Source organism: Cetorhinus maximus, chromosome 22 (assembly GCF_964194155.1).
Source record: "Cetorhinus maximus chromosome 22, sCetMax3.hap1.1, whole genome shotgun sequence".
NCBI classification, from domain to species: Eukaryota; Metazoa; Chordata; class Chondrichthyes; order Lamniformes; family Cetorhinidae; genus Cetorhinus; species Cetorhinus maximus.
Genome location: NC_135900.1, coordinates 2650922 through 2674048, shown reverse-complemented (window position 1 = coordinate 2674048; position 23127 = coordinate 2650922). Strand labels below are relative to the sequence as shown.

Here is a 23127-nt window from a genome sequence, read left to right as displayed (position 1 = left end):
GGAGCAGACGTGAAACCGGCCGGCCGCCTGCGAATGGGCCCCTCCCACGATTTCACCCTGGATGGCCAATTAACGGCCGGCCAATGTGAATTGTGCGCTGCAACGCTCAGCAATGCCAGGGTGGGGGCGGGAGGAGGGAGAGGGCGGGTATGTGTACCGAAAGCTCCCTGAAGGCACAGAGCCTCCTCAGGGAACCGAAGATTTAGAACGGCACAAAGATTTGAAAAATAAGGTGAACATGTCCCATGAGCAGGGGCATGTTATAAATGAGATTTAAACATTGTTATTTTATTTTTAATCCCTGTTGGAAACCTCACACTGCCCGTGGGTGAGGTTTCGTAGCAAAGTCTTTTCGCCCGCCCGCTAACCGATCGGTTGGACAGGCAGCGAAAAATTCGATTTAATTAATTGATGAAGGGCCTCTTGATTGCTGCCTCTCTTGCGTGTGCCCGCTGAGTGAAATGTCGCGAGAGGGCATGATGACATTGGGCGAGCGTCCCGATGTCATCGTGGACTATTTTATTCTTGTGTTGGTTGGGCGACGAGAGGAAAACTCTGCCCCTTGTGCTTATAAGACAAGGAATGAATGAGAAGTGATGGGCTGGCTCACTGGGGACCAGTGTCATCTGTCACTCGGGAGGTGGCGAATCCAATCGCCACTCAAGGACTCCAGCACCCACACTGGGCGGACACATCCAGTGATGCATTGTTGGTGGTGCTGTCATTTGGATGAGATGTTAAACCAAGGTCTTGGTTATTCTAGAACTTTTCATTATAAATGTCGTTTGTAGTAGGGATATTTTCAAGGATAAAAGCACGAATTCCCCACAAAATCACAGATCATTAATAAATAAGTATGATCTGATAGCCATTACGGAGACATGGCTGCAGGATGGCATAGATTGGGACCTGAATGTTGAAGGGTTTGTGACTCTTAGGAAGGACAGGAACTAGGAAGAGGTAGACGGGTGGCTCTGATGGATGAATGATGGTATTAGCGCGTTGGAGAGGGATGACCTAAGTTCAGAAAATGAAGATGTAGAAGTGGTGTGGGCTGGGATGAGAAATTATTAAAGGCAAGAAGTCACTTGTGGGAGTGGTGCACAGGCCCCCTAATTGTAACGATATGGAAGGACAGAATATGAAGGGAGAGATAATAGGAGCTTTTCAGGAAGGAATGGCTATAGTCAAGGGGGATTTTAATCTACATATAGACTAGAAAAATAAGACAGGCAAAGGTAGCTTAGATGAGGAATTGATAGGATGCTTTCAGGATAGTTTCTTAGAACACCATGTTCTGGAGCCAAACAGGCAGCAGGCTATACTAGACCTGGTATTGTGCAATGATAAAGGATTAATTGATAATCTCATACCCCTAGGTAACAGCAATCATAATATGATTGAATTTTATATTCAGTTTGAGGGAGAGAAGAGTTGAGTCCAAGACTAGTATTTTAAGCTTAAATCAGGGAATGTGGGAAGGAAAGCAGAGCTAGCTAAAGTGAATTGACAAAAGAGGTTAAGGGATAAAACCGACAGAGATACAGTTGCAGACATTTAAAGGGATATTTCAGAATACACAGAATATGTACATTCCAATGCAAAAGAAAAATTTCAAGGGAAGGACCCACCATCCCGTGATTAACTAAAAAATTTAAAGATAGTGTCAAAGTTAAAAGAAAAAGCATGTAACTGTGCAAAGACAGGTGGCAGATCAGAAGATTGGACAGAATATAAAGACTGATAAAAAAATTAATAAGGAGGGAGAGTACAAGAGAAAGCCAGCTAGAAATATAAAGACAGATGGTAAGAAGTTCTGTAGGTACTTAGATAAGAAAAGAGTTAACAAAGTGAGCGCTGGCCCTATAGAAAGTGAGTCTGGGGAATTAATAATGGAAAATAAGGTGATGGCAGATGGATTGAACTGATATTTTGTATCGGTCTTCGCTATCAAGGATACCAGTGACATCCAAGAAATAGCTGTAAATCGTGAATTGGAAGGTAGGGAGGAACTCAGGAAAATTACAATCACCAGAGAAGTGGTGCTGAGCAAATTGTTGGGGCTGTGGGCCCCACTGCCACCCAGTGGTCTTCATCCTAGGGTCTTAAAACAAGTGGATAGTGAGATAGTTGATACGTTAGTCTTAACTTTCCAAAATTCCCTGGATTTGGGGAAGGTGCCATTAGGTCGGAAAATAGCAAATGTAGCACCTTTATTCAAAAAGGGAGGGAGACAGAAAGCAGGAAACTACAGGCCAGTTAGCTTAACATCTGTCATTGGGAAGATGTTGGAAGTAATTATTAAAGATGTTATAGCAGGGCACTTAGGAAAATTCAAGGCAATCAGGCAAAGTTAACATGGTTTTGTGAAAGGGAAATGTTGTTTATCATGTTGGAGTTCTTTGAAGGAGTCACATGTGCTGTGGATAAAGGGGAACCAGTGGACTTTGATTTCGAGAAGGCATTTGATAAGGTGCCACATCAAAGTTTATTGCAGAAAATAAAAGCTCCAGGTGTAAAAGCTCATTGGCATGATAGAAGATTGATAAGCTAACAGGAAACCGAGGGTAACCATAAATGGGCCTTTTTCTGGTTGGCAGGATGTGATGAGTGGTGTGCCACTGGGATCAGTGCTGGGGCCCCAACTGTTTACAATTAATTACAATTAATATAAATGAGTTCGATAAAGGGACCAAAGATATGGTTGCTAAATTTGCTGATGACACAATAATAGGTAGGAAAGTAAATTGTGAAGAGGACATAAGGAAGCTACAAAGGGATATAGATAGGTTAAGTGAGTGGACAAAGATCTGGCAAATGGAGTATAATGTGGGAAAATGTGAAATTGTCCATTTTGGCAGGAAGAATATAAAGAAGCATATTATCTAAATGGTGAGAGATTGCAGAGTTCTGAGGTACAGAGGGATCTGGGTGTCCTAATGCGTGAATCACAAAAGGTTAGTATGCAGGGATAGCAAGCAATAAGGAAAGCTAATAGAATGTTATCATTTATTGCAAGGGGAATTGAATATAAAAGTAGGGAGGTTATGCTTTAGTTGTATAGGACACAGGTGAGACCACATCTGGAGTACTGTGTACAGTATTGGTCACCTTGTTTAGGGAAGGAGATAAATGCATTGGAAGCAGTTCAGGGAAGGTTTACTGGACTAATACCAGGCATGGGCGAGTTGTCTTATGAGGAAAGATTGGACATGGTAGGTTTGTACCCTCTGGAGTTCAGAAAAGTAAGAGGTGGCTTGATTGAAACATATAAGATCCTGAGGGGACTTGACAGGGTGGATGTGGAAAGGATGTTTCCTTTTGTGGGAGAATCTAGAACTAAGGGTCACTGTTTAAAAATAAAGGGTCACCCATTTAAAACAGAGATGAGAATAATTTTTTTCTGAGGGTAATGAGTCTTTGGAACTTTCTTCCTGAAAAGGCAGTGGAAGGAGAGTCTTTGAATATTTTTTAAGGCAGGGCCAGATAGATTCTTGATTAACAAGGGGGTGAAAGGATATCGGGGGTAGGAGGGAGGTTACAATCAGATCAGCCATGATCTTATTGAATGACGGAGCAGGCTCGAGGGGCCGAGTGGCCTAATCCTGTTCCTAATTCGTATGTTTGTACGTATCAATTCAACACAGTCTTCTTTAAATCTGTAATCAACTTTTAATTTTTTTTATATAAACAAAACAGTAAGTAACACACAAAATTTTATAATCATTTAAAACATCAACTGGAAATGAAACGTTTTATTGAACACTAGTGTAATATCAAGTCATATAAACATCAGGAACTTCACAATGTCATTCACTACACACAGTGAGCTCAAATCTGAGAAAAAAACGCCTTGCCAAATATGAAGGTTCACAGGTCTCGCAACCTCACGAGCAATGTGGCAGCAGGAAACACCGCTATACATCCATGACACACATAGGAAGGTCACGCTTAAAACACTCAAGCAGGCAAGTAAATGTACATAATCATACACCAAGGCAACTAGTATCATTCTACAGCATCTGATGCTAATGCTTTTTACACTTCACTATCATAAAGATTAGCATTTATCTATGGTGTTTTGTCTCACAGCAGGTTTAGATAGTCTTGGCTGAGTGAGTAGAAAGGGAAGGGGCACCTTCTGGCTATGGCTATACTTAAGTTGCGACTATCAGAAAGAATCGGAATTCTTTATTTGGCAGTGTCTTTTTATTTTTTATATATATATATATATAAGTATTGTTGTGACGTCATGTTGTAAATTAAACCCGCACAATACCATCTCTGTGGCAGTTCCTTACGCAGTGTGCTCATTGCGCGACTTTGTTAAAATCCTGAGCTAAATGAATACTAACAGTAATAACTAAAGCTTTCGATATGCTGCTTGCTCTTATTTTAAAAGCGTGGCCCATTGGTAGGAGACTATTTCACAACGTCTTTGTGTTTACATTGCACAGTGCTCGAAAAAGATGCTGTGTGATTTCATCTATTTCTGCTGATCCCCTGGGAATTAGATTCCCGCCCTCCTGCATGGCCCACTCAGTCCCGGGTTGGTCCGCAGGGTTTAAGTGGAACTGGATGTGCTATGCAGCCTGCTGGACAGGGCAGCAGAAAGGAATGATTATCCCGGCAAAATTAAAACAGGTAAACCCACACATCTGAATCAAAATTACTACTGAGTAAACTTGTTGCTATTCCACTGAATATCCTACATTTCTAAGCACACAGGCAGTCACAGTGATACACAAAACAGTCCTCTATGGAATGACTGATAGCTTTATAATAGTGCCATTGACTACATTAGAACAAGAAAAACATTTAAAAACTCCTCCCAAAGTGTACACCTAGTACACAAAAGAGTGACGGAACCAGGCCACCTACATCAGCTTGTTTTTGTGTCCCTCTCACTTATCTTTACTAAGGTGTGTCTCCCTCTTGCTCTATAGACTTCACAAGAAGGAAATCACTGGAATGCGGAAGAAATATGTAACCCATAATATATAACATTGACTTTCGTATTTCTCAGTCAATTGATATAATTTAAAATAGAACATCTTATTAAAAACAATACACAGAATAAGAAATGCTAACAACATACAAACGCACAGACTAGAAATCATTTTCCGCTTTACGGTATATATACAACTGTGAGATACATTATTTCAACCATGCTCTATCTACACAGATCATATTGCTTAAAAGGATGATGGTTTTGGACAGGGTTGATGAGATGAGGTGCCCGATGAACTTTTGTTTGAAACCAGATTTACGTTTAATGATGGAGTGGGAGGGAGGGAAAGGAACCGAATGAGTTCGGGGAGAAGCAACTCTGAGATGTTCAAAGTGGAAGTGGCTGGATTGATGAGGGTCGAGGTATTTACACACACTGATGACGAATACTAAAGGGAGGAACACGGAAAGGCTTTTCATTTCTTCAGGCCGAGAGCGATGTCCACCTCTTCCTCATTCTGCAAGGTATGCCATTGGGCTATGGGACGTCTTGGGTTGGCCAGCATGTCTGACCAATGACGAAGCTCTGCAGCAGTGCTGTTATAGCCCACAAAGACCTTCCCAATAGCGTCGTTCTTGCCAATCTTGTCATAGTCCAGGACAGTGACAACAACCTGCACTTTCTGTATGAGCATAAACAGAGGAAGGGGTACAAAAGAAATATTAATGTGATGCTGTTCTTTACATATTAAGTTCTAACCTATTGTCATGATTTAGTCACACATTCATGACATCAGGTGCAATTTTGTGGCACTTAGCACCTCTTTGACATTGAGGCACGCCTGAAGTGGTTACTAGAAAGCTTGCCTTCCATTAGTTTTAACAGAGTAAATATTGATACTGTGCTGTCAGGTAATGAGTCAGCACCAACTATTGCTATTTACTCATCCCACGGCTGGTAGCAATCACCATTTTCTTTATTACCTCAATACAAACAGTTAAAAGACATTTTCTGTGACTACTTCTTCATTCTCTGCCTCAAGGGCAGGTACAACACATAGTGTCACAACCTCCACCAAGGGTAGGGCAAGGAGGCAGGTCCAGAATCCACCCCAGCCAGTGCAGGAATTGAAACCTGTGCTGTTGGCACCAATCTGATCCTCACCAGCCATCCGACCAACTGACACCCACCACCCCCCACCAGGGGCCTGAGTTGCTGTGGCAACATGCACTTTTACATGCAGGTTGTAGTCTGGAGCTATGGACAGTGATGGTGGAGGCTCCAATGTTCTTTCCATCACATAGATGACCAGGAATCTCTCCCACTCTTACTGCCTGTCATTGGCGTGTGTTGGAAGGATTTACAAGTTGATACTCAACCTGTTTGGTCGTTATATGCACGCAACTTCCTTGGCCGTCAAGTGCTGGTGTGCGATTTGAACCCAGGGCTTCTGGCTCGGAGGCAGGGATGCCACCCACTGCACCACAGGACCTCCTTTCTGCTACTATGAGCATGGATAATTCATTAGTAATTAACCAAATTTACTAATGGCAGTGAAAATGGGGTAATTGTGTTTTTTTGTACCATATTAAAGCCCATGGTAGCAACTGTTACAGTCTGTGCTTTACTTTTTAACATTATCATTGAACTCAGTGAACACCAATCAGTATGCGATCAAGGGTGGGGGAGACAGGAAATCACCCCGAGGAAGATAGGAAAGGAGTCGTCTATTCAGCCCCTTGAACCTGTTCTATCATTCAGTTAGATCATCACTGATGTGTATTTTAACAACATCTACCTGTCTTGGTTCTATAATCCTTAAATACTCTTATCTAATGAAATTTGATCAATCACAGTTTTGCAATTTTCCATTGACCTCCGACCTAACAGGACTTTGGAGGAGAGAGTTCCAGATTTCCAGATGAACTAGAATCATAGGTAAACAGTTACATAGTGATGACAGGTTATATAAACTTGATTTGTATTCCTTTGAGTTTAGAAGGTCAAGAGGTGATCTCATCGAGGCGTTTAAAATGAACAAGGGTTTCAACGCGGTAGATAGACAGAACCTATTTACTATTTTCTGGTGGAAAATATCCAGAACCTTAACATTAAAATTAGAGCCAGGCAGAAATTAGTTGGCAAGTTGCACACAAATGGTGGTGAAAATTTAGAATTCTCTACCCTGAAAGGCTCTGGGTGTCCGAGGTCAGTTGGAGCTTTCAGGATTGGGATCGACAGATCTTTATTAGATAAAGGTACTGAAGGATACGGATTATTGGCAGATAAATGGAGTTGAAATACGGATCAGCCTTGAGCTGATGAATAGTGGAAGGGGCTGGTTGGCCTCCTCCAGCTCCTCTGTCGCTCTACCCCAGAGGGAATTAAACTCCCACAAGTAGGCAAGGCCTCTCCCTAGCACTTGATTCAGACACATTCAATTATTTTATTTGTTCTCGTTCCTAACCTACTTCAGTTCAAATCTGACTGGGGAGTAACAGCAACAAACCATTGGAGGTGAGTGTTAAGCCTCAGCCTCCAACGAGACAAGTTGTGTAGCTGCCGAGTGCTATTGAAACCCTTCACACTTCATATTCATTCGATATTTTTGATGCCATATAATACCATACAATATAGGAGAAGGCCATTCAGCCCATTGCCCCTGTGCTAACTCATTGAAAGCTAATTAGTTCTCCCCACTGCTCTTTCTTTATAAGCATGCATTTTTTTCCTTTTTCAGTATTTATCCAATTCCATTTTAAGAGTTACTAATGAATCTGACCCCAGCACCCTTTCAGGAAGTGTGGTCTAGATCAAAGCAACTCATCGCAAATAGAGAATGCTCTTCAGCCTCCCCACGTCTCTTTTGCCAATGACCTTACACTTGTGTTACTGACCATGCTTCCAGTTGAAGCAGTTTCCCCCTATCTATTCCACCAAAATCTTTCATAATTTTGAACACCTCTATTTAATCCCCCCTAACCTTCTCTGCTCTATCCGGACAATCTCAGCTTCTCCAGCCTCTCTGCGTTCCTGAGGCCCCTCTTCTCCGTAACATTCTGATAAATCTTCAAGGCTTTGCCATCCTTCCTAAAGTGAGGTGCTTATGATTGGATGCAATAGTTGACGTTACCTGTATTTGCTCAAATGGTACTTCAAAGCTGAATGATTCGTTGTAGTATGGGTTAAGGGTGTTCTTCTTAATTGTTGTCTTCTTTTTCTTCAGTCTTTTGCCATTCTGCATCAGGTGAATCTTCACATAGGGATCTAGGAAAATAATAATGACCACGGGATAAAATGAGTAATTTATAACTCAGATCAGAATCGACATTTTTAATGCAAATTTGTCCCCAGTAAATGTTTTGCAAATGTGCGCATTTGCATTTTTTTCTCCCTACAGACTGACCTACTGAATTTTCTGTTTCTATTAAAATATCCTCGATGTTTCTATAACACCTTTCATGACCTCAGGATTCACCCAACTGTTGTGATGTAGGAAACCTGATGTCAATTTGTGCACAGCTAACTCCCACATTATGACCAGATCATTTGCATCAGTTAGTTGGTTGAGGGATAAATATTGGTCAGGATGCTGGGGAGAACACCGCTGCTGTTCTTCAAAAGAATGGCTATGCGATCTTTTACACCCACCTGAGAGGGGAGACAGGCCTCCATTTAACATCTCATGTGAAAGCCAGCATCTCCAACAGTGCAGCACTCCTTCACTGCTGCACTTGGAGTAGTGGCCTTCAAATCTTTGGACTAGGACTTGCGCCCACAACCTTCGGACTCTGAAGCTACTATTTGATCCACTGGTGACATCAGATCCAGCAACTATTATTCCTGAAAAATAGTTTCCTTTATGTCATGCTGCTTAATTCACATCATTATCCAGTCTTTATCCACCCTGTTTACCTGCATTACGACAGTGACTGCCCTTCAAAAGTAGGTTATTGGTCATGAAGCACATTGGGATGTCCTGAGTATTGAAAAGGTACAATAAAAATACAAGTTCTTCTTTTCCACACACAGCAATGACAAGATGGATGCAATCAGAGACCAAGCACACTATTTTAACTCATCCACACTGAAAGCCACTTAAATTTTAAAAAATTCATTCACGGGATGTGGGTTTCGCTGGCTGGGCCAACATTTATTGCCCATCCCTAATTGCCCCTTGAGAAGGTGGTGGTGAGCTGCCTTCTTGAACCGCTGCAGTCCATGAGGTGTAGGTACACCCACAGTGCTGTTAGGGAGGGGGTTCCAGGATTTTGACCCAGGGCAGAGAAGGAACAGCCGATATATTTCCAAGTCAGGATGGTAAGTGGCTTGGAGGGAAACTTCCAGGTGGTGGTTTTCCCAACTATCTGCTACCCTTGTCCTTCTATGTGGTAGCAATCATGGGTTTGGAAGGTGCTGTCTAAGGAGCCTTGGTGAATTCCTGCAGTGCATCTTGTGGATGGTACACACTGCTGCTACTGTGCATCAATGGTGGAGGAAGTGAATGCTTGTGGATGTGGTGCCAATCAAGCGGGCTGCTTTGTCCTGGACGGTGTCAAGCTTCTTGCGTGTTGTTGGAGCTGCACTCATCCAGGCAAGTGGGGAATATTCCATCACACTCCTGACTTGTGCTTTGTAGATGGTGGGCAGGCTTTGGGGAGTCAGGAGGTGAGGTACTCATTGCAGGATTCCTAGCCTCTGACCTACTTTTGTAGCCACAGTATTTATATGGCTAGTCCAGTTCAGTTTCCGGTCAATGGTAACCCCCAGGATGTTGATAGTGGGGGATCCAGTGATGGTAATGCCATTGAACGTCAAGGGGCAATGGCTAGGTTCTCTCTTGTTGGAGATAGTCATTGCCTGGCACTTGTGTTGTGTGAATGTTACTTGGTGCTTGTCAGCCCAAGCCTGGATATTGTCCAGGTCTTGCTGCATTTGGATATGGACTGCTTCAGTATCTGAGGAGTCATGAATGCTGCTGAACATTGTGCAATCATCAGTGAACATCCCCACTTCTGACCTTATGATGGAAGGAAAGTCACTGATGAAGCAGCTGAAGGTGGTTGGGGCGAGGACACTATCCTGAGGAACCCCTGCAGTGATGTCCTTGAGCTGAGGTGACTGACCTTCAACAACCACAACCATCTTCCTTTGTGCTAGGTATCACTCCAACCAGTTGGGAGTTTTCCCCCTGATTCCCACTGACTCCAGTTTTGCTAGGGCTCCTTGATGCCACACATGGTCAAATGTGGCCTTGATGTCAAGGGCAGTTACTCTCACCTTACCTCTGGAGTTCAGCTCTTTTGTTCATGTTCATGAACCAAGGCTTAAATCCCACATCACAAATTTAAGCTGTAAACTGTTTGTTTTTATTCAATATGAGACTACTAGTTCTTGATGCATGTGTCAAAATACAATTGGCTGTAAAATGGATGAAACCACCCCCTGAAGCCAATAAGACTGCTGGGAGCCTTTTGTGGGAGTGGGGGGTCCTTGGGGATCTATCTTTATAGAACTTTACTCCATAGACACCATTTGGTGAATCGTACCTATGCTGACTCTTTGAAAGAGCTGTCCAATTAATGCCATTCTTCTGCCCTTTCCACATAGCCCTGCCAATCTTTCCTATGCAAGAATTTATCCAATCCCCTTTTGTAAGTTACTATTGAGCCTGCTTCCACTGGCCTTTCACGCAGCACATTCCAGATCACAACAACTCGCTGTGTAAGAACAATTCTCTTCATCACCCTCCCACATCATTGACTTTCAATCATAAGGAAGGTTAATGAAATTGCAAAACCAATTTCAATTTTAAGTCCAAGTGTCTGATCAAATTGTCTTTTATTTTGTATTTTGATTTTTACAGCAATTTGGAAATATAGCTTGTAACATTTCCATCATAACACTTTCCAAATGCCGCATCCTAATGGTTCTGTGACTCTACGTATTGTTTTTGGAATTATAGTCAAATGTAAGTAAAATTGTTACAGAATCATTGAAGATGATGGCGTTCCATCAGAGACTTAAATCTTTCATTTACTCTCGGTTTATGATGATTATACTTAAGATCTTTTTCTCAAGCTTTCCTTCAAACAATATATTTATTAAGCATTCATGATTATGTAAACTCATAGGAAAAATGTGTCTTCATTTTGCGATGCACGCAGGTTATTTGTGCTAGTCTTTCCAGCTGATCATAGCACTGAATATGAAATAAGAATTGTGTTTTTATTTTGGTTTTTACTTAAAACTTCATTCTGTTATTCAACCAAGACTACCTGTGAGTATTTTATAAAACGTTCGAAAGTCCAGCACAGGATGACGCCATTGGGTCCATTGCATCTGGTGCTTTCTCTTCAACTGGAGCCTGCACAGAAATGATGGGCCAAATCATCTCCTTTTGTGCTGCATGATCCTATAGATCCATCTGCAATCATATTTTTTTGATCTCTCTCCCTCCATTTTCCTTTATAATCTCCCTACTTAATGGTAAGGTAAGGTAATAAGCCATAGACCACAAACATCTCTCTCCATTAGAAAGAGGCAATTGGTTACATAGTTTGCAGGGCACCACTCTGTATCAAGCATGGTACAAGGTGAGGAGGCAGGGCCTCCATGAACTACTGCAGCCGGTGTGGGGGTTGAACCTGACTGTTGCCGTCATTCTGTATCACATTCTAGCCATCTAGTCAACCGAACTAACTGACCCTCACCTCCTAATTAATGATTAATTATTACAGAAAAAAAATCACCTCAAGTTTTTCTTCTTGCAGTCATCAGGACACTTTGCAAGAATACCAATATCAGGGCAAAACAACAATTTATACTGTATGTGAAGAGAGTGCTGATTGGTTGGTAAGTGAACTCTGATTGGTGGAGGCTTTGCCATGGAGAATACATCAGTGATGATGACTGACAGTTAACTGCCAAGCATTGTTTGAAATTTAAACCAGGCAGCTTGACCCTGACTGGACAAAGCATTGCCCTGAGGAATGAGCCAGCGAATGGCTGTCACTTATTTTGTTTAGCTGAAACAGGTGCAATGTAGGTACATGTTCTTTCTGTCTGCAAAGAACAGGGCCCTGTGTGTTAATATACGTAGCTTCCAGTACACGTAAATGCGCCACGCTGTGATCCTGACTGACAATCTTAAATTGGTTGTCAGTGTAATTCTTAGCACATTGAGGATTATTTAACAAATGTTGTCCAATCGCGGAATCACATCTAATGTTGGACACTGTATTTTGAGTTTTGCAAGCACGGGCTGGTTGGGTATGGACTGTACCCTGCCCATTGTGAACAGAGGCTGGGACACGTTGTTTGATATGATCTGCCAGTCTTTGGGATGTACGGCCCACATACCCAGCATCGCACTGACACTGAAATTCATATACCACATCACTCATTTGTGTGATAGGCAGAATGTCTTTTTGGCTTGACGGCAGCATTGTGTTAGTGGTGAATACCACTCGTGTTGCTACTGCATAATAGCAGCATGAAACAGCTAGCTTCACCTGTTGCTCAAATTCTTGAGATTCCTTACCCTTCCAGGGTAATCTGAGGTAGACTGGGCACTTTTCAGGGCCGAAAGTGATGGCCTTAGGCCCGTTCATGAGTTTGGGTGATTATACAACGTGAAATAATCTGATCAGGGTGGCCATTATCCCGCAGGATGTCTTTGATGTGCCCTATTTCAGCATCAAGCTTGCACAGTGAGCAAATGGCTCAGGCCTTATATACGAGGTTGCCGATAAGACCAAGCTTATAGCGTGTGGAACAGTAAGAATCCTGACGTGTATATTGACCAGTGAAGGTAGGCTTACAGTAGACCATGGTAGAGAATCTCCTGGCAGATTTCTCAACTAATACGTCAAGGAAAGGGGAGTTCATTTGACTGCTCCACTTCAAAGGTGAATTTGAGCACAGGATGGAGCCCATTAAGATATGTATGGAAATTGTTACATGCAACTGCAGATAAGCTACAAGCCACATACAAGCTATATATATTAATACACAGGGCCCTGTTCTTGCAGACAGAAAGAACATACATTGCAACTGTTCAGCTAAACAAAGTAAGTGACATCTATTCGCTGACTCATTCATCAGGGAAGTGCCTTGTCCACTTACCAACCAATCAGCACTCTCTTCACATACAGTATAAATTGTTGTTTTGCCCTGATATTGGTATTCTTGCAAAGTGTCCTGATGAGTGCAAGACGAAAAGCTTTGACATGTCTCTTTTTTCAGCAGTACTCAAGTTCTGTCCTACCAAAAGATTAATTATTGCTAGCACAGATAGAAATAAGTATATATGACCTGATGGCCATTACAAAGACATAGCTGCAGGATGACCAAGGCTGGGACATAAATAATGATGGGTACTTGACATCTCAAAAAGGCAGGCAGCTAGAAGGAGATGGTGGGGTAGTTCTGTTAATTAAGGATGTCATTAGTATAGTAGTGAGACATGACGTCAACTCGAAAAAGCAAGATGTAGAATTAAAAACAAAAACAGAATTACCTGGAAAAACTCAGCAGGTCTGGCAGTATCGGTGGAGAAGAAATCAGTTGACGTTTCGAGTCCTCACGACCCTTCGGCAGGAGGGTCTGTTCTGCCGAAGGGTCGTGAGAACTCGAAACATCAACTGATTTCTTCTCCACCGATGCTGCCAGACCTGCTGAGTTTTTCCAGGTAATTCTGTTTTTGTTTTGGATTTCCAGCATCCGCAGTAGCTTTTAGCTTTTTGTTTTTAAGATGTAGAATTAGTTTGGCTAGAGATAAGAAATTGGAAAGGTAAGGGGTCACATGTGGGAGTAGTTTATAGGCCCCCTAACAGTAGTTACACCGTAGGACAGATTATACAGGAAGAAATAAAAAAGGTGTGTAAAAAAGGTACTGCAATAATCTTGGGTGACTTTAATCTTCATGTAAATTGGACAAATCAGAAAGGCAAAAGTAGCCTGGAAAAAGGGTTCATAGTGTTTATCTGGGGCAATTTCTTAGAGTAGTATGTATTAGCACCAACCAGTGAGCAGGCTATTTTGACCTGGTAATGTGCAATGAGACAGCATTAATCAATAACCTCATAGTAGATACGATGTACTTGGATTTCCAAAAGGTGATTGATAAGGTGCCACATCAAAGGTTATGTTAGGGGGGGAGGAATTAAAAATGCTAAAAGAGAATACAGTAAGAATTTACTGAAAAACCCCTAATATCTCCAGGCAGACATGGCTGCTAAACATATTAAGAGTTGAAGATTACCAGATGAACATTGCACAGCCTTGAGAGTCAGACTGGAGACAAAAGTAGGATGTAAATTAGATTAAGTGTACTCTTCTCTCAGATAGGGAAGGGGCAGATGGTTTTTAGTTTAGTTATGGGAAGATGAACAATGGACAAAGAGGGGGCTTGGATGAAACACAAACAGTCTTGAGTTGTAGGAACCAAGGTCCTTGTGTACGTGTTTTAACTCTGATTGAATAGTATAATTATGTAAACATCCTTTAGAATAATTGGTTAGCAAAATCACTCAATAGGATAGAGATAATGGAACCGGTATGTCAGTTACCAATTGGATGTATTCAAATGTACTCAAATGTGTTATGATAAGAAAAAGTACAAAAGTAATGAAATGTAATCAATCAGGCAACTGGGTCTTCATTCTTAGGAATGATTGCGGCTCCCTTGCATATGCTTGAATAAAACCAGTTAAAAGGAAGCCTGAGTCTCTGTGGTCGTTGCGAGATTCAGGTTATCACACAAAATAAGAGCTCATTGTGTAGGGGGCAACATATTAGCATGGATATATGGTTGGAAGCACAGAATATGGGTAAAGGGATCTGTTTTGGGTTGGCAAACTGTAACTAGTGGAGTGCCACAGGGATCAATGCTGGGGCCTCAACTATTTACAATCAATGACTTGGATGAAGGGACTGAACGTATGGTAGCTAAATTTGCCGATGACACCAAGATAGGTAGGAAAGTAAGTTGTCGAGAGGAGGTAGAGAGTCGGCAAAGGGATAGAGACAGGGTAAGCGAATGGGCAAAAATTTGGCAAATGGAGTATAATGTGTGAAAATGTGAAATTCTCCACTTTGGCAGGGAGAATAGAAACATAATATACTACTTAAATGGAGAGCGGTTGAAGAACTCAGTGACACAGAGGATTCTGGGTGTCCTGGTACATGAATAACAAAAGGTTAGTATGCAGGTACAGTAAGTGACTAGGAAGGTAAATGGAATGTTGGCATTTATTACAAGGGGAATGGAATATAAAAGTAGGGAAGTTTTACTGCAGCTGTACAGGGCCTTGGTGAGACCACATCTGGAGTACTGTGTACAGCTTTGGTCTCCTTATTTGAAAAAGAATATAATTGCATTTAAAGCGGTTTAGAGAAGGTTCACATGACTCGTTCCTGGGATGAATGGCTTATCTTAGGAAGAAAAGTTCAATAGGTTGGGTCTATACCCATTGGAGTTCAGAAGAATAGGTGATCATATTGAAACATACAAGACCCTGAGGGGGGTTGATAGGGTGCCAGGCAGATGTTTCCTCTTGTGGGAGAGGCTAGCACTAAGAGACATAGTTTAAAAATAAGAGGTACCCCTTTTAAGACAGGGATGAAGAAAAAATATTCTCTCAGAGGGTCATTAGTCTGTGGAATTCTTTTCCCCAGAGTGCAGTGAAGGCTGGGTCATTGAATTTATTCAAGGCTGAATCACAGAATCACAGTGCAGAAGAGGCCCTTCGGCCCATCAAGTCTGCACTGACACGTGAGAAGCACCTGACCTACCTACCTAATCCCATTTACCAGCACTTGGAATGTGGGCTTCGCTGGCTAGGCTAGTATTTGTTGCCCATTCCTAATTTCTCTTGAGAAGGTGCTGGTGCGCTGCCTTCTTGAACCACTGCAGTCCATGTGGTGTAGATACACCCACAGTGCTGATAGGAAGGGAGTTCCAGGATTTTGACCTAGCAACAGTGAAGGAATGGCGATGCATTTCAAGTCAGGATGGTGTTTGGCTTGGAGGGGAACTTGAAGGTGGTGGTGTTCCCATCTATCTGCTGCCTTTGTCCATCTAGGTGGTAGTGGTTGTGGTTTGGAAAGTGCTGTTGAAGGAGCCTTGGTGAGTTTCTGCAGTGCATTTTGTAGATGGTGCACACTGGGGGTGATGATTAGATTCTCTCTTGTTGAAGATGATCGTTGCCTGGCACTTGTGTAGTGCGAATGTTACTTGCCACTTGTCAGCCCAAGCCTGGATATTGTCCAGGCCTTGCTGCATTTCGACATGGACTGCTTCAGTAACTGAGGAGTCGTGAATGGTGCTGGACATTGTGCAATCATCAGCGAACATCCCCACTTCTGACCTTATGATGAAAGGAAAGTCATTGATGAAGCATCTGAAGATGTTTGGGCCTAGGACACTACCCTGAGGAACTCCTGCAGTGATGTCCTGGAACTGAGATGATTGACCTCCAACAACCACAACCATCTTCCTTTGTGCTAGGTATGACTCCAACTAGCGGAGAGTTTTCCTCCTGATTTCCACTGACTCCAGTTTTGCCAGGGCTTCTTGATCCCATGCTTGGTCAAATGCTGCCTTGATGTCAAGGATGGTCACTCTCACCTCACCTTTGGAGTTCAGCTGTTTTGTCCATATTTGAACCAAGGCTATAATGAGGTCAGGAGCTGAGTGGCCCTGGCGGAACTCAAACTGGGCGTCAGTGAGAAGGTTATTGCTAAGCAAGTGATCCTTGATAGCACTTTTGATGGCCCCTTCCATTACTTCACTGATGATCGAGAGTAGACTGATGGGATGGTAATTGGCTGGGTTGGATTTATCCTACTTTTTGTGTACAGGACATACCTGGGCAATTTTCCACATAGCCGGGTAGATGCCAGTGTTGTAGCTGTACTGGAACAGCTTGGCTAGGGGTGCGGCAAGTTCTGGAGTGCAAGTCTTCAGTACTATTGCCGGAATATTGTCAGGGCCCATAGCCTTTGCAGTATCCGGTGCATTCAGCCGTTTCTTGATATCACTTGGAGTGAATCAAGTTGGCTGAAGACTGGCATCTGTGATGCTGGGAACCTCTGGAGGAGGCCGAGATGGATCACACTCCTGGCACTTCTAGCTGATGATTATTGCAAATACTTCAGCCTTATCTTTTGTACTGATGTGCTGGGCTCCTCCATCATTGAGGATGGGGATATTTGTGTAGCCTCCTTCTCCAGTGAGTTGTTTAATTGTCCACCACCATTCATGACTGGATGTGGCAGGACTGCAGAGCTTAGATTAAATCCGTTGGTTGTGGAATCGCTTAGCTCTGTCTATCACTTGCTGCTTATGCTTTTGGTACACAAGTAATCCTGTGTTATAGCTTCACCAGGTCGACACCTCATTTTTAGGTATGCCTGGTGCTGCTCCTGGCATGCCCTCCTGCACTCTTCATTGAGCCAGGGTGGATCCCCTGACTTGATGGTAATGGTAGAGTGGGGGATATGCCAGGCCATGAGGTTACAGATTGTGGCTGAGTACAATTCTGCTGCCGCTGATGGCCCACAGCGCCTCATGGAAGCCCAGTCTTGAGTTGCTAGATCTGTTTGAAATCTATCCCATTTAGCACGGTAATAGTGCCACACAATACGATGGAGGGTATCCTCAATGTGAAGGCGGGACTTCATCTCCACAATGACTGTGCGGTAGTCACTCCTACTGATACTGTCATGGACAGATGCATCTGCGGCAGGCAGGCTGGTGAGGATGAGGTCAAGTATGTTTTTCCCCCTTGTTGGTTCCCTCACCACCTGCCGCAGACCCAGTCTAGCAGCTATGTCATTTAGGACTCGGCCAGCTTGGTCAGTAGTGGTGCTACCGATCTACTCTTGGTGATGGACATTGAAGTCCCCCACCCAGAGTATATTCTGCAACCTTGCTACCCTCAGTGCTTCCTCCAAGTGGTGTTCAACATGGAGGAGCACTGACTCATCAGCTGTGGGAAGGCTAATCAGCAGGAGGTTTCCTTGCCCATGGTTGACCTGATGCCATGAGACTTCATGGGGTCCAAAGTCAATGTTGAGGACTCCCAGGGCAACTCCCTCCCAACTGTATACCACAGTGCTGCCACCTCTGCTGGGTCTGTCCTGCCAGTGGGATAGGACATACGCAGGGATGGTGATGGTGGTGTTTGGGACATTTTCTGGAAGGTATGATTCTGTGAGGATGACTATGTCAGGCTGTTGCTTGACTAGTCTGTGAGACGTTCTCCCAATTTTGGCACTAGCCCCCAGATGTTGGTAAGGAGGACTTTGCAGGGTCGACAGGGCTGAGATTGCCATTGTCGTTTCCAGTGCCTAGGTCAATGCTGGGTGGTCCATCCAGTTTCATTCCTTTTTATAGGTTTGCTAGGCCATTTCAGAGGGCATTTAAGAGTCAACCACATTTGGGTCTGGAGTCACATGTAGGCCAGACCAGGTAAGGACAGCAGATTATTTCTTTCCCTAAAGGGCATTAGTGAACCAGATGTTTTTTTACGACAATCAACAATGGTTTCATAGTCACCAAAGACTTTTAATTCCAGATTTTTATTGAATTCAATTTCCACCATGTCGGGATTCGAACCCGGGTCCCCAGAGCATTTTCCTGGGATCTCTGGATTACTAGTCCAGTGAACGCACCAAGCACGGGAAACCAGCACTCCAGAATTCCAAAGCTTCTCTGGCTCTGAGGGAGTGGGCAGTGCCCCAGGATACGGGTGATGTAAAGACTGTGACCCTGTACGAGAACAAGACAACGGCAGCAACCGTTACCGAGGCATCTCCCTGCTGAGCATTGTGGGAAAAGTATTGCCCGCGTTGCCCTTGTCAGACTGCAGATCCTGGCTGAACACATCTATCCCGAATCCCAGTGTGGTTTCAGAACTGAAACCCTGAACACATCTATCCCAAATCCCAGTGTGGTTTCAGAACTGGAAGATTGAGAAGTGACATGATCTCCTCGGACCAGCAGCTGCAACAGAAATGCTATGAAACAAAAGAGACCACGACATGTTTCCTTCAGCGATCTCACCAAGACATTCGACCATGTGATCTGAGGCGGTCTATTTAAGCTGCTGGAGAAAAATGGCTGCCCACTGAAGCTGCTGAATGTGATCTCCTCTTTCCATGGTAACAGGATGGGTAAGGTGAGGGGGCAACAACAGAACCCTTTCAGATCCGCACTGGGTTCAAACAGGGTTGTGCCCTGGCACCAGCTCTCTTTAGCAAATCCTTCACTTTGCTGATGTCATATGTCTACAGATCATCTACAGAGGGTGTCTGCTTAACACCAGAACTGACGGAAAGCAGTACAGCCGTACTTACCTGAGATCCAAGGCACGGGTGTGCCAAGTCCCCATCAGAGAGTTGCTCTACACTGACAATGCTCACTTACATTCCACACCTTCAGCGGCAAATGGACAGACTCTCTCACGCCTGTAAAGAGTTTGGTTTGACCATTAGCATCAGGAAGATGTCATGGTCCAGGATGTTTCCATACCACCATCGATCAGCACTGACAATGTGACACTGGAGGCTGTTGATAGCTTCACATATCTAGGCTCTACAATCACCAGCAATCTGTCACTTGATGCTGAAATCAACACATGCATTGCAAAAGCTGCAGCTGTTATGTTCAAGCTGAGTAACAGAGTGTAGAACAACAGCAACCTGACTGAGATCACCAAACTGCAACTCTACCAAGCCTGTGTCCTCAGTGAACTCCTCTACACCGACGAGAGCTGAACACCGTGTGCTTGACAGGGGAAAAGGCTGAACAATTTGCACCTTCACTGTCTCAAATGTATCCTCAGTATCTCTCAGCAGGACATGGCCACCAATGGTGCATGTTAATTCCATCAACATACTGTCATTGCTAAGCCAACGACATCTGCGCTGGTTCAGCCACGTTCATTGGATGGATGACAGCTGTATACCCAAAGACCTTTTGTACAGTGAACTGGCCACTGGGTCATGACCTCCTGGGCTCCAAACCTCTGCTGCAAGGAGAGCCGCAAGTGGGATATGAAGATTATTGGAGACAGTCGCTGACACAGGGATGACCACCATCGTCTTACAAGATGGAAGGCTCCCCTAGTAAACTGAGGCCCATCTGCCATCTCAAATGGGCTTAAATGATCCCTTGGCAGCATTTTGAAGACAGCCAGAGAGGTCTCCTGGTGTCCTGGCCAATATTTATCCCTCAACAAAAACTACTAAAAAACACATGGTCTGGTCATTATCGCATTGCTATATGTGGGTGCAAATTAGCTGCCAAGTTTCCTACATTACAATGGTGATGACATTTCAAAAGCTACTTCATTGGTTATAAAGCACTTTGGGACATCCTGAGGTTGTGAAAGGTGCTATACAAATGCAAGTTCTTTCTTGCCAGCACTGAGTTACCTCTGTGAAGGAGCTTTTGCAGATCACACACTGTGTTCAGTAAGTGCGGGTGGAGCGCATCCGACTTTCAATTTCAGGAAATGTAAACAGTTCTTATATTTTTTAAATCGTTGGTCCCCCTGAGCATCTTTGTGATTGCCGACAACTCGACTGTCAGTTCGAGACAGAAGTGCAGTCACTTTGTGAAGTTGTTTTCTCTCTATCTTGTCAGATTTATCTATATTTTTTTTCCCTTCCAGCATGAAACACTTTATTAGTTTGTATTTCTTTTAGCTGTGGAATTGTTGTGAAAAGAAACAGTTTTTCTAAAAAGCAAAACCCACAAGAATGAACAACAAATACTAATTTGAAGAAACCTCTGGTATTATTGGTAATTAATGCAGAGACTTGACAGGAATATATAAATAGTATGCGTTCTGTTTTCATGGAAACACCTTTGGATGTTATCATCTAATAAGTTGCTTCAATGTTATTGTTGATTTAGTATTGCTGATTAATCTGATCCTATCCCAAAGGGAACACAGAACTGGGGCTTCACAAACACAAAGTATAGGAGGTGGCAGGACAAGTTAAGAGGGCGTATGGGAACCTGGGCTTCACTAATGGGAAAACAGAGCACAGAAGCAATCCTTTATAAACCACTGCTTAGGGGTCAGTTGCAGCATTGTGCTCAATTCTGGGCACCACACTTTAGGAAGGATGTCAAGGCAATGGAGAGGGTGAAGAGGATTTTTACTTGAATGGTACCAGCAATGAAGGATTTCAGTTATGTGGGGAGACTGGGGAAACCAGGATTGTTCTCCTTACAGCAGAGAAGGATGGTGGGAGACTTATGGAAGTGTTCAAAATAACAGAAACATAGAAAGTAGGAGCAGGAGTAGGTCATTTGGCCCTCCGAGCCTGTTCTGCCATTCATTATGAACATGGCTGATTCTCTATCTCAACACCATACTCCTGCACTCTCCCCATACTCCTTGATGCCTTTTGAATCCAGAAATCTATCCATTTCCTTCTTAATTATATTCAGTGACTTGGCCTCTACAGCCTTCTGTGGTAGAGAATTCCACTGGTTCACCACCCTCTGATTGAAGAGGTTTCTCCTCATCTCCGTCTTAAATGGCCTACCCCGTATCTGTTTTTAAAAATCATTCATGGATGTGGGCTTCACTGGCTGGGCCAGCATTTATTGCCATCCCTAGTTGCCCTGAGAAGGTGGTGGTGAGCTGCCTTCTTGAACCGCTGCAGTCCATGTGGTGTAGGTACATCCACAGTGCTGTTAGAAAGGGAGTTCCAGGATTTTGACCCAGCGACAGTGAAGGAACGGTGATATATTTCCAAGTCAGGATGGTGAGTGACTTGGAGGGGAACTTCCAGGTGGTGGTGTTCCCATCTATCTCCCGCCTTGTCCTTCTAGATGGTGGTGGTCGTGGATTTGGGAGGTGCTGTCGAAGGAGCCTTGGTGAATTCCTGCAGTGAATCTTGTATATTGTACACACACTGCTGTTACTGTGCGTCGGTGGTGGAGGGAGTGAATGTTTGTGCATGGGGTGCCAATCAAGCGGGCTGCTTAGAAAGGGAGTTCCAGGATTTTGACCCAGCGACAGTGAAGGAACGGTGATATATTTCCAAGTCAGGATGGTGAGTGACTTGGAGGGGAACTTCCAGGTGGTGGTGTTCCCATCTATCTCCCGCCTTGTCCTTCTAGATGGTGGTGGTCGTGGATTTGGGAGGTGCTGTCGAAGGAGCCTTGGTGAATTCCTGCAGTGAATCTTGTATATTGTACACACACTGCTGTTACTGTGCGTCGGTGGTGGAGGGAGTGAACGTTTGTGCATGGGGTGCCAATCAAGCGGGCTGCTTTGTCCTGGATGATGTCAAGCTTCTTGAGTGTTGTGGGAGCTGCACTCATCCAGGCAAGTGGGGAATATTCCATCACACTCCTGACTTGTGCCTTGTAGATGGTGGACAGGTTTTGGGGAGTCAGGAGGTGAGTTACGCGTCACAGGATTCCCAGCCTCTGACCTGCTCTTGTAGCCACAGTATTTATATAGCTAGTCCTGTTTAGTTTCTGGTCAACTGTGACTCCTTGATCTAGACCCCCCCAGCCAGAGGAAACATCATCCCTGCATCCAGCCTGTCCGGCCCTGTCAGAATTTTATATGTTTCAATGAGATCCCCTCTCATTCTTCTAAACTCCAGTGAATACAGGCTTAGTCAACCCAATCTCTCCTCAAACCCCACAATCCTGCCATCCCAGGAATCAGTCTGGCAAACTATAATGAGGGTTTTGGCTGGAGAAAATAGGGAGAAATTGTTTCCACTGGGCAGGAGGGTCGGGAACCAGAGGGGATAGATCAAAGATAATTTGCAAAAGGGCCTCAGACATGGTGCAGTGCTCCCTCAGTATTGACACTGCAGTGTCAGCTTTGCATTTGCGCTCAGGTCCCTGGAGTGGGACAAGAACCCAACACCTTCCAACTTCTGGCAAGGGGGCCTCCGTCTGAGCTGTGGCTGTGATCAAGTGTGGAATTAAATTGTTCACATCTCCTCAATGGAAGGGAAATGCAATGCTGAGTATATCGACAGGAAAAAGATTTGATTTTTAGTGTGATTTATGATGAGTCGCTGCTCATAGTCCCTCTGGCTGATGCAGGTAATGGGACTAGTAAAGTTTAGTGATGAATCCAGGTGTCTCAGGTTGTTGATCGCTGCTCTCTGGGTTGGACCAGTTA

At 43.8% G+C, this 23127-nt stretch overlaps 1 protein-coding gene across 4 annotated transcripts in view; it reads right to left on the bottom strand.

Annotated features, from left to right (window-relative positions):
* Window positions 1–3649: 3649 nt before the first annotated feature.
* Window positions 3650–23127, bottom strand: part of LOC144696397 (synaptotagmin-A) — a 518026-nt gene continuing 498548 nt past the window's right edge. For all 4 annotated transcript variants that reach the window (XM_078567640.1, XM_078567636.1, XM_078567638.1 and 1 more), the window contains 2 exons: window positions 8085–8218; window positions 3650–5633 (listed from right to left, as the gene is read on the bottom strand). In XM_078567640.1, the coding sequence (XP_078423766.1) occupies window positions 5427–5633; window positions 8085–8218 (341 nt within the window). In that variant the 3' untranslated portion in view covers window positions 3650–5426. The remainder of the gene's footprint in view (window positions 5634–8084; window positions 8219–23127) is intronic.